At 42.6% G+C, this 12582-nt stretch overlaps 1 pseudogene and 1 gene segment (V, D, J or C); both read left to right on the top strand.

The window, feature by feature from the left end:
- The first annotated feature begins 4613 nt into the window (after positions 1–4613).
- Positions 4614–5069, top strand: LOC113838587. The segment is given in 2 exon segments: positions 4614–4659; positions 4741–5069. Coding segments are annotated over 2 exon segments (375 nt in total).
- A 3336-nt stretch (positions 5070–8405) lies between these two features.
- LOC118239019 lies at positions 8406–8938 on the top strand (annotated as a pseudogene).
- Positions 8939–12582: the final 3644 nt, after the last annotated feature.

The raw sequence follows: 12582 nt of genomic DNA, 5'->3' as shown, positions 1-12582 counted from the left end.
TACCTCATAACGGACTGTCTGAAAGTCAATGACATAACTGTTTACAACTTTGTCAAAGAGTCACATTGAGAAGATTGAAGCATGAGTCTGGACACATGCCCCCTGCAAGGTGTCCTTATGAATACAGGGGGCAGTGAGAAACCAAGGAGGTCAGAGTCACACTGAGCAAGAGCAGAGTGTCATGAAGGGCTGCACTCCCTACATCTGGGCTGCCTCTTCACATCACAGAAGAGTTTTCCAGAAAATCACTCTACACTAATGTGTGTAGGCATATTTGTACTGTTCAAATCGGGATTTTCAACTGTGATGTGTAGATTTAAATACAGAGTGTACTGTGACCCAAATAAGATGGACACCATCAAATCATAGAACTGTCTCTACTGTGGACAACAGGATCAGATTCTGAAATAATATAAGGACTCTTATGATTGGGGTCCCCTGGGCTCAGAGAAGATTCAGTTTAAACAGGAAGGTCAGGCATGGTCAATGACCATGTGTCTTGGAAAGCATTCCAGGCAACATAATTCTCACACACTGTGTACACAACAGACCAAACACTGAGCTAATTCTCTAGCTTGTCATAATGTGTGTAAATCCATTGATCCTAGAAAGGCTCCTGCATAGAGACTCAGAGAGCCATGTAGCTGGTTAAAGAAGTTGAGCCTCAAGTGCCTGTAATAGGCTCCCGGGCTACTCACCAGGTAAGGTGCCTTTGTGCCTCACCTTACCTAGGACAGCTGTTGGGTCACTCTGTTCAATGGAGCTAGGAACTGCCGTGGATCTTTCCAATCTTCATCTTTCCATTTATATATTGAATGGATGCTTTATCACTACATTCCCCTGAATTCCCATCACTAAAGAATTTTCCTTTAAACACACATTCATTCATTCATTCTTTCATTCATTCATTATAAGGTTTCCTTATTCACACCCACTCACTTTACATCAGTTCCCCTGAGGATGAGGTGTGTGGATGCTAAATGGAAATTACAGGCTCCGGTCCTTAACCTGATTTTTTACATAATATTATTAATAAAATATCATTCCCATTATTCACATCGTTACTAAATGGATGAATCTTCCTAAAGGCAAAAATATTTTAGATATTTTCTCTTTGTAATGTAAAACAGGAAAGGAAGAAAGGAAGTCTTGCACCATTTGAGAAACTCAGAGAGGAGAGGAAGTGGTTGGAGAAGCTGTGAGTGTCTAGAGAAAGAGTGACAGACTGCAGCAGAGGGAGGACCCAGGAGGCACATTGGTAAGAGTCTGTGTTTCTCTGGACTTCTAGGCAGTGGTTAAAAGATTTGTCCTCAGGGCATTAGGTTTCCTATTTCCAAGAATGTATTTTCCCAGTGTCTCTGAGGAGTTCAGGGGCCATGAGAAGGAGGATGTGTTCACACAAACAGTCACACTGTTGGGAACTGATGAAGAAAAAGGATGGAGATGGGGCTGACTCCAGTGTTCATGGATGCAGTACAGATTTAAAGGACTCCATTTGTGAGGGAAGGAAGCCACAGATGGTCCAACAGCTGCTCATCAGATCATTGGAGCAGGAGGCCTTTAATGTTCTACAGTGATGGATTTTTAACACATTTTACTATTTTGACAACATTTTTCTCATTTTATTTGAAAAACATGAACATTTGCGATGTATCTTGGCCATATACTCACTCAACTATTTCCTTCCAATTCCCACTCCTTGGCCCTTACAACACATTTTCCTCCCAAGTTCATGTCCTCTGTTGATAGCATAAAAGATTCCCACTAGTGATGCCCACATACGCATGTCTCTGAAGTCACCCAAGGACTAAGACAATCAACTAATAGACATATCACTAAGTAAAGTGACTCTCCATCTGTCAGGTTCCATCTTTGCAGAGTCTAGGACTGTTCACAACCCTGTGAGTGTTTATCCACAGATAGAATGTCTACATAAAAACCCCAATATCCCCCACATCCCCACCCCTTCATGTCTCTCCCACAAAGGCTCAAGACACATCAATAAAAGCTGAGTTGAAAGAAGGAAAGTACCAGAAATTGGGGAGGAGTTCTATGAAATGGTGTCCTCTGAACATCACATGGTCATTACACACATGACCTCACACTAGTTATGCTCCCTTGTATGAGACTTGCACAAAAGAAAGCCAGTTCAGTTATCCAGTATGTAGGGGAGAGGGCATCCAGATGTCCACCCACCTGGTATCCTCAACATTTTCTATAGAGCTAATCATGGTATAAAATAAAAAACAGTTCTTTAACATTTGAAACATGGAACCATGACTGCCCTTATACTGATAATATGTGAGTGCTGGATACTTACCCCAAAACAGATATATTACATACTGAACCCAAGAAGGGTAGCAAGAACCTGATGGAGAAAGGTGATAGCGTTGGTGCTGTCGTATAGATGCAGTGCAGCCATTACAATTATGCAAGTAGAGTTGCAACAACTCCCTGCATATAGTCATAAAAAGGAGAATGGACTGAAGGGGTGAGAGGATTGGGAGTGAGAGAGAAACAGGAGCAGGGGCAGAGGAAATGAGGAAGCAGGAAGGGTGTCAGTGAGGCAGAGACGGGGGAGGAAAGGAGAGGCATGAAACAAAGTAGAGCCAAAAAAGACCATCAGGGATGAGAGGAAGAGGAGAGAGGGAAGTGGGGATGAATGAATCACAGATTGTTTGGAATGAGCTTTATTCTGTCTAAATCTTCACAACATGTCTTCTTCTGCAATAAATTCCCTCTTCCTGGATCAAATGGTACACTCTCCAGTACCTTCCTCAAAATTACAAGGAAAATGCTGCCATTTCAGTGTTGCTAACATGGCCCCAGATGTTTGCCCATAGGGTAAACTGAGGCTGGCTTTGTGTTTCCAACTGAGGTTTCCAGTTCCCAAGTGATCATTGCTTTCACTGCATTGACAAAATTCTAACCACCACAGTAATGTATAGTCCTGTACAGTCATTTAAACATGACCATTAACTGAGCATCCAAGGGTCCACTAGACATAAACAAATACCTGACAGAACACCCGCAAGTACAAGGATTTACTCTCAAATAAGAGATCATTATGAGTAATGTGCAGATTTACCCAGAAGACATTCCCTTAGAAAGTGACTTTTCATAACCACTTCCTTCCAGACAGTTTCATGGAGAAGAGAATCTCACCAGAGAGGAAAAATGTGAACACTAACTATTACTTATGTCATGAAAGACAAAAATTCTTGACTCAGGGGATATCATACCACTTCTCCAAAATGTTAGGAACAACACGCAATCATCTTGTGCTTTTGTAAGTTTCTACAAGAACAATGAAAAACCAGACAACCCCAAGATGAGACACATTACACATAAGGTTTGAAAAATATTCTCAACAACAGGGCAACATGGACAAGCAGAACACAGCACACATAGTGGAGGCTGCCCATCAGAACCTACATAGGAGGCGGCACCCCAGTGTTTAGACATTTCTCCACGGTTACCACTCACAGCACAGAGTGTGCACAGAGGAGTGAGGGATGCAATGTATGGGGTGTCAACTGAGAAAGAAGAGGTGGATGATGTCTGGGAGCTACTGAACAGGTTGTTTAGAGCTACTCTCTTCCCTTCTGTGGTGATTTACATCTCTGAGGCATGGAGGAAAGCCCACAATCCCTTGTTCTCTGTGATGATCCTGACCACAATGCAAACTGTTCCCATTGTGCAAGCATGCCCTGCTCTCCACTTCTGGCCAAAACTTAGAGTTCTCTGACGTTTTATTACTTCAATTAACAGAACCTTCAAGCCTGGCTACATCCTACTGCATTTTAAGAAGTGGTATAAAAAGCTTATCTACCATCCCTCACACATGCAAGAATCATATTCACGGACCTGCTATGCTAGGGTGCTTTGACTTGTAAAGACAAAAGAAGAGAAACATAAAAGTAAAAGAAATGGAAAGAGATACAGACACATTGAAAACAGAAGGTAGCAAGACTGGTCTCCAGGTGTGGTGTCCCCGAGTTGGCAGGTGAATACACTGCGACCACTGACATGACAGCAAAATCAGTGTCTTGGGTCTCCTCTCAGATGAACATTTAAGTGACATGTCCTAAATGTTTGTGAGTTGCTTCCTCACAAGTTGGATTTTCTAGGTGAGTCACAGTAATAACATTAACTTAAATGGCCAAGAGAAGAATTTAATTACATCCCTGATCCTTATTTCACAACAATAAAAGGCTGAAGTTCATCTTGTGACTAAATCACATCCCAAACACTGTGCTGGAATTTACAGAGATATTCACTATTGATGTGGTGCCCTCTTCTCTCTGCAGAGCTGAGTGTGGTTCTCTGATTGAACCCAAGGCCTACACAGTGTAAGTCATCCAAATTCCTGTTTATATGCAGTGGGAACCCAGAAAGGAGCAGGCAAATATCCCTGATTATTTTGTTACCATTTCCTCTGAGAAGCACGAGGCAAATCACAGTCACATGAGGGAAGAATGGAAACCTTGCCCTGTGCCTCCTTTTATCCCCTCAGGATCTTCCCACAATTCAAAGCAGCCTCAGGCTCAGGCTGAAAGCCCAGGCCTACTTGAGCAGCCCCATCTCCTTCTCACTGGAGCCTCCAGCAGAGCATGGCTGTCCTGGTGCTGCTCATCTGCCTGTTGACATTTCCAAGATGTAAGTGTTCAGGGGTTCAGCAAAGGGACCATGGCATTTCATTATGGGTTGTATGACTGATAGTGATGTGGTTTGTCCCAGGTGTCCTGTCTCTGGTGCAGCTGAAGGAGAAAGGACCTGGCTTGGTGGAGCCCTCTGAGACCCTGTCTCTCACCTGCACTGTCTCTGGGTTCTCATTAACCAGCTATAATGTAGACTGTGTCCGCCAGCCGCCAGGAAAGGATCTGGAGTGGATGGGAGGAATAGGTTATGTTGGAAGCCCAGCATATAATTCAGCTCTGCAATCCAGAATCAGTATCAGCAGGGACACCTCCAAGAGTCAACTTTTCTTAAAAGTGAACAATCTGAAATCTGAGGACACAGCCATGTATTACTGTGCCAGAAACACAGTGAAGAAACTCCTGTGGTAGCCTGAACAAAAACTCCCGACAGAGACACTCCAGACCAGTAGGAGTCAATGAGATCCTACAGAGGCTCCCATAATCAGTTTGGGGTTTCTTGGGAACTGACAAATTCAAGACTATTCAGAATGAGCATGTGTTTTTATGTCAGCACTAGTGGTTTCCTCTTCCAGCCAAGGACATCCTCCAGAGGCCCCTCTACTGTCATATTCTACTCAAGTTTTGTATTCACAAAATGGAACATATGGTTTTTCTCACAAGCCCTCTAAGATATCCAGGTGCTGGTTGTTAACACTTTCAATGCCACATAGTTTTATACATTCCATAGGGAGGGAGGGAGGGAGGGAGGGAGGGAGGGAGGGAGGGAGGAAGGGAGGGAGGAAGGGAGGGAGGAGAGTCAGAGACAGAGTCAGAGACTGAGAGAGACTGAGAGATTCCAAAAGGAATCATGAGTTCTGAAAGATTTGATAATAAAGCAGTAAAGTTCAGTAAATAAGCTTGGGTACTTTAAAAATCTGTAATTCATCCTGTTAAGTTTTCTCCATGTGATAGAGAAATCAAGCCTCCCTAAATTAATGCCATTTTCCCAAGAGATCTTGGAACCTGAATAAGTCATGGATTCCTTCTTCTATACAAAGAAGATCCTATGAAAGGTTAGAGTTAATAATCATGTTTGATAGACTCCTTGTTACACATTTGCATCTTGGTAAAAAATGGTTTTCAGGCAAAGACCTAAGGAATTATCCCACAACATGTGGAAATGACAAGTTTTTCTGTGGGGGTTAACTCATAAAAATCTACCCTCTCCATATATGTAGACCAGTATGGATTCTCATTAACTGTGGTCAACAGTCATAAACTCCTTCTTTGGGATAATCCCTCTCATGTAACTATCTTCACACTTTCACTGTCCAAAAAAGGGATGGCATACCATAATTTTGCTTTCCTAGATATCTATTTCTTAGAGTACACTTGATAAGACGTCCTTGTGTTCTCCTGGTGCCTGGATGTCATTTACAAGTAGACCTCTTGGTTCTTCTGGCTCGATGTAGTGTGTAAAACAGAGCTGAGTTAAATATGAGAAGGAAAGTTATGATTGCTCATCCAGTGTAGAGAAGCAACTGGGTGTTATGATAAATCTTTCTGCCAAAAGCCGTCAGAGTCCCACCGCCACATGTGAGCTTTACGCCAGCCGCCCGCCTGAGTTAGGCTCAAATGAATACACAGAAACTTGTTTTAGGTACAATGCTGCTTAGCCAATGACTAGGATTCTCATCTGTTAGCTCAGTCTTAATTATCATAAATCTATATATTTTATAGGACTTATCTTATTGGATGCCTTATTGGTGTCATTCATTGCTGGTGGCCTACATCTTGTTGCTGGAGGAGGTGAACAGGCAGAAAAAAGGATGCTTCCTGTTTCTCCTTCTAGAAACATGAGTCTCCTTGCTATGTCACTTCGTGCCTGGATCACCACTTCTCTACTACATTTCCCAGAATCCTCTTTGACTCATAGTCCCATCAAACTTGCTGTCTCATTGGCCAAGCAGCATTTTAATTAACAATAAATAAGATAAACATACACAGAAGTACTTCTCCCATCGACTGGGGATTTATGTGCATTTCCTGACACATGAAATAGGCAGCTCATAATCACCATGAGACTTAAACTGCACAAGCATATACACATAAATAAAATTAAGGCATTTCTGTGCCTTTTTCTCATCACGCACTTAGAGGTATTCAAATTTAAGAGTTCTTGTGTAGTATATATGAGGCCTTGATTCAAATGTCAACATTTCAAAACATACCTCATTTTGACTAATAAATACTGTGCTTGTAATGTCACTACTCCCTCTTAAAGGTTATTAACTGGTTACTACTAATTAAAGAGTACCAAAGACATCAGTATTGTTTTTCTTCTCAAGAATACCTCATGTCTGTCACTTATCTGAGTCAGTAGGGTTAACAGATACCTCAGGGAATACCTAGTTGAGAGGTGATGTCATCATGACTAGACATCTTTTGCCCTCCATCCTGTGATTGGGCTCCTTCATCTTGAAGGAAGCAAGGAAGCAATCATAGAAGTAGCAAAATGTTTCATGAATCTTACAACTATATCAGCAGACAAATGCATATTAAAGACAAAAGTATAAAACTTACCTTGGAATCAAAGGAATGAATGCTATTTACTAAATGAAAAAGGAAAATACATGTTTGGATGGATGTGAAGGGGTCCTTTGCTATGTCCATGGGAACATAGTTCTACTGCAATATTGGGAAATAAGTGTAAGCCAAGAGATACCTTAATAGAGGGAGCCATTATGGAGTTAACTAGAAATATGGCACAAGGGAAATGTCAAGGGATCCACAAAGTTGGCCCCAACTAATCATCTAAACACTAGTGGAGAGGCTACCTTAAATGCACTTCCCCTATAATGTGATTGAAGACTATTTTAAATGCCATCCTGGAGCTTTCATCAGTAGCTGATGGAAGCAGAAGCTGAGATTCCCCAGCTAAACACTGAGCTGCACTCCAGGAATCCAATTGTAGAGAGGGAGGAGTGATAGCAAAGAGGTCAAGACAATGCTGGGGAACCCTAAAGAAACAGCTGACCTGAGCAAGTGTGAGCTCAGGGACCCCAATCTGACAGCTGGGGTTTCAGCAAAAAACCAAACCAAACCCTCTGAATGTGAGTTTCAGTTGGGAGGCCTGGGTAGTCTATGGGACCTCTGGCAGTGGGACCAGTATTTATCCCTAGTGCACGAAAGGGTTTTGGAAGTCCATTCCATATAGAGGAATAATCTCGCCCTAGATACATGGGGGAGGGCCTAGGTCCTGCCTCCAATGATGTGACATACGTTGATGATCCCCCATGGGAGGATTCACCCTCGCTCGGGAGTGGATGGAGGGGGTGGGATGGAGGGGCTGATGGGGAAATGGAAGGGAAGGTGGGAGAGGAAACTGGGTTTGGTTTATAAAATATGGTTGATTTTAATTTAAATAAAAACCAATTAAAATTTTTAGATAAAATATAAACAGGAAAAGGAAGTCTACAAAGTGTGGTGAATCCTTAATATTGAAATGATGTTCACAGAGATAATTTACTCTGTTTTTTCTGTATCTGTCACCAGTGTGACAGATATCTTATAACTGCTCTGAGCAGTGCCCTGTTCCAAGGTCCATCTCCAGAGCCTGCTCTAGCAGGAAGACATGCAAATGTGGCTTCTCTCTGCCCATGAAAACCAGCCCAGTTCTGACCCTGCAGCTCTGGCTGAGGAGCCCAGCCCTGGATTCCCAGGTTCTCCCATTCTGTGATCAGCACTGAACACAGGCCACTCACCATGGACTTGGGGCTTATTTGGCTTTTCCTTGTCTTTACTTTAAAAGGTAATTAATTAGTGGATAGGAGATACTATGTGTTGTGTAGACATTAAGAAGGGAAAAATAAGTTTCTGTGTCAGTTTTCTGATCAGAATTGTATGTGTTTGCAGGTGGACAGTGTGAGGCACAGCTGGTGGAGTCTGGAGGAGGCTTAGTGCAGCCTGGAATGTCCCTGAAAATCTCCTGTGTAGCCTATGGATTCACCTTCAGTAGCTACTGGATGAACTGGGTTCGGTAGGCTCCAGGGAAGGGGCTGGAGTGGGTCGCACGTATTAATGAAAACAGTGGTACCATCAACTATGCCGACGCTGTGAAGGACCGATTCACCATCTCCAGAGACAATGCCAAGAGCGCCCTGTAACTGCAAATGAACAATCTCAAGTCTGAGGACACAGCCACGTATTACTGTGCAAGATGCACAGTTGGTGAAGGCTTCTGTGAGCTCAGACAAAAAGCTCCCTGTAGGAAATGTGGTACCAGCAGGGGGCGCTGAGAACCAACAAAGCTGTGGGTTCCTGAAGAGCCTGTTCAGAGAGGCAAACACGGATGGACACCTCTGTGCCTTGGCATCCTCTCCATATCTCACACAGGGATTCTCTCTACAGGTGTGGTGTGTAGTAATGCTTGAAGGGTCCAAATATTTATCCAAAATTCCATTTACTATTGTATGTGATTTTATTACTTTTTTTTTCTTTTTTTATTAAATTATTAATATTTTCACATGTACTTTCCCTCTCCCTCTCCCTCCCCCACCCCCATTCCTTCTCCCCCACCCCATCCACCCGCCACTCCCCAGGCAGGGTAGGGCCCCCAACCAGGGCTCCACCAAGTCCACCAAATCTTCCTGTGCTGGGCCTAGGCCCCTCCCCATGTGTTCAGAGACAGAGCGAATCCCTTCAAGTGGGATGGGCTCTCGAAGTCCCTCCCACCCACCAGGGCAAAACGCCAGTCCACCTCCAGAGGCTCCCAGGAGTGCAGGGGCCTCCCCATTGGCATCCATGATCAGGGGGCTGGATTAGTCCTGTACTGTCCTCCCAAAGAGCATCTGGGGTCGATATGCTTTCCCTTTTTCAGGCCAACTGTTTCTGTGGGTTTCTCCAACCAGGTACAGACCCCTTCGTTCTTCATTCCTCCCTCTCTTCAACTGAGTTCCAGATTTCAGCTCAGTGTATTTCTGTGGATGTCTGTCTCTGCTCTCATCAGCCACTGGATGAGGACTCTAGAATAGCATAGAGAGTAGTCATCAATCTCATTCTAGGGGAAGGGTTTCTAGGCCAACTTCTCCTCCACTGCCCAGACTGTCAGATCGTGTCATCCTTATAGGTCTCTGGAGATCTTCCTAGTTCCAGATCTCTTCTCGGACCTATAGTGACTCCCTCTGATATGGTATCTCTCATCCTGCTCTCTCTCCTCTATTCTTCCCCCAACTCAATATATCTGCTCCTCCATTTCTTCTCCTCTACTCTTCATCTTGTGCTCTTATTGTGGCAGCACCCACTCCCCTACCCTCATGCTCTCAATTAGCTCGGGAGTTCATGCCATTTCCCATTCCTGGGGTCCATTTATCCCTTAGAGTCATTCATGATTTCTAGTTTCCTTGGGGTAGAGGATTATAGGCTGGTAAACCTTTGCTCTATGTCTAAAAATCATATATGAGTGAGTACATACCATGTTTGTCTTTTTGTGATTGGGTTACCTCACTCAGGATGGTTTCTTCTAGTTCCATCCATTTGCCTGCGAATTTCAAGATTCCATTGCTTTTTTCTGCTGAGTAGTACTCCATTGTATAAATGTACCACATTTTCTCTTTCCATTCTTCAGTTGAGGGGCATCTAGGTTGTTTCCAGGTTCTGGCTATTACAAACAATGCTGCTATGAACATGGTTGAACATATGTCCTTGTTGTATGGACAAGCAGTATTTGGGTATATACCCAAGAGAGGAATGGCTGGATCTTGAGGTAGATTGATTCCCATTTTTCTGAGCAACCGCCATACTGATTTCCAAAGTGGTCTTACAAGTTCACACTCCCACCAGCAATGGAGGAGTGTTCCTTCTTCTCCACAACCTCTCCAGCATAGGTTGTCATTGGTATTTTTGATTTTAGCCATTCTGACAGGTGTGAGGTGGTATCTCAGAGTTGTTTTGAGTTGCATTTCTCTGATGGCCAAGGATTTTGAGCACTTTCTTAAGTGTCTTTCAGCCATTTCAGATTCCTCTGTTGAAAAATCTCTGTTTAGTTCTGCACCCCACTTTTTAATTTCATTGTATGGTGTTTTGGTGGCTAGCTTCTTGAGCTCCTTGTATATTTTGGAAATCAGTCCTCTGTCAGATGTGGGGCTGGTGAAGATTTTTTCCCATTCTGTGGGTGGTCGTTTTGTCTTACTGACTGTGTCCTTTGCCTTACAGAAGCTTCTCAGTTTCAAGAGGTCCCATTTATTAATTGCAGACCTCAGTGTCTGTGCTTCTGGCGTGATGTTCAGGAATCGTTCTCCTGTGCCAATTTGTTCAAGGGTTGTTCCCACTTTCTCTTCTAAAAGATTCAGTGTGGCTGGGTTTATGGAGAGATCTTTGATCCATTTGCACTTAAGTTTCGTGCATGGTGACAAGTATGGATCTATCTGCAATTTTCTGCATGTTCGAATCCAATTGTGCCAGCACCATTTGTTGAAGATGCTATCTTTTTTCCATTGTATGGATTTAGCACCTTTGTCAAAAATAAGGTGTTCGTAGGTGCGTGGGTTAATATCTGGGTCTTCAATTCGATTCCATTGGTCTATCTGTCTATTCTTGTGCCAATACCAAGCTGTTTTCAGAACTATGGCTCTATAGTAGACCTTGAAGTCAGGGATGGTGATGCCTCCAGAGGATCTTTTATTGTAAAGAGTTGTTTTGGCTATCCTAGGTTTTTTATTTTTCCATATAAAGTTGAGTATTGTTCTTTCAATGTCTGTGAAAAACTGTGTTGGGATTTTGATGGGGATTGCATTAAATCTGTAGATTGCTTTTGGTAGAATTGCCATTTTTACTATGTTAATTCTGCCTATCCAAGAGCACGGGAGATCTTTCCACTTTCTGGTATCTTCTTTAATTTCTTTCTTTAAAGTCTCAAAGTTCTTATTGTACAGGTCTTTCACTTTTTTGGTTAGTGTTACCCCCAGATATTTAATGTTGCTTGTGGATATTGTGAAAGGTGATGTTTCCATGATTTCTTTCTCATTGAGTTTATCATCTGTATACAGTAGGGCTACAGATTTATTTAAGTTAATTTTGTATCCTGCTACCTTGCTGAAGGTGTTTATCAGCTGTAGGAGTTTCCTGGTAGAGTTTTTCGGGTCACTTATGTAGACTATCATGTCATCTGCAAATAGTGAAAGTTTGACTTCGTCCTTTCCAATTTGTATCCCTTTGATATCCTGATCTTGTCTTATTGCTCTAGCTAGAACTTCAAGAACAATATTGAAGAGATATGGAGAGAGTGGACATCCTTGTCTTGTTCCTGATTTTAGAGGAAATGCTTTGAGTTTCTCTCCATTTAGTTTGATGTTGGCTATTGGTTTGGTGTATATCGCATTTATCATGTTTAGATATGTTCCTGTTATTCCTGTTCTCTCCAAGATCTTTGTCATGAAGGGATGTTGGATTTTGTCAAAGGCCTTTTCAGCATCTAGTGAGATGATCATGTGGTTTTTCTTTTTCAGTTTGTTTATATGGTGGATTACATTGATGGTTTTTCGTATATTGAACCATCCTTGCATCCCTGGGATGAAGCCCACTTGATCGTGGTGGATGATTTTTCTGATATGTTCTTGGATTCGATTAGCCAATATTTTATTGAGTATTTTAGCATCAATGTTCATGAGAGATATTGGTCTGTAGTTCTCTTTCTTATTCTTATCTTTGTGTGGCTTGGGTATCAAAGTGATTGTAGCCTCATAGAAGGAGTTTGGCAATATCCCATCTGCTTCTATTGTGCGGAACAGTTTGAGGAGTATTGGTATCAGCTCTTGTTTGAATTTCTGGTAGAATTCTGCAGTGAAGCCATCTGGTCCTGGGCTTTTTTTGGTTGGGAGGCTTTTGATGACTGCTTCTATTTCATTAGGGGTTATGGGTCGATTTAAATTGTTTATCTGATCTT

The sequence above is a fragment of the Cricetulus griseus genome, chromosome 5, assembly GCF_003668045.3.
Source record: "Cricetulus griseus strain 17A/GY chromosome 5, alternate assembly CriGri-PICRH-1.0, whole genome shotgun sequence".
NCBI lineage: Eukaryota > Metazoa > Chordata > Mammalia > Rodentia > Cricetidae > Cricetulus > Cricetulus griseus.
Note: the sequence above shows the minus strand (reverse complement) of the source record. Positions and strands in the feature narration are given on the sequence as shown.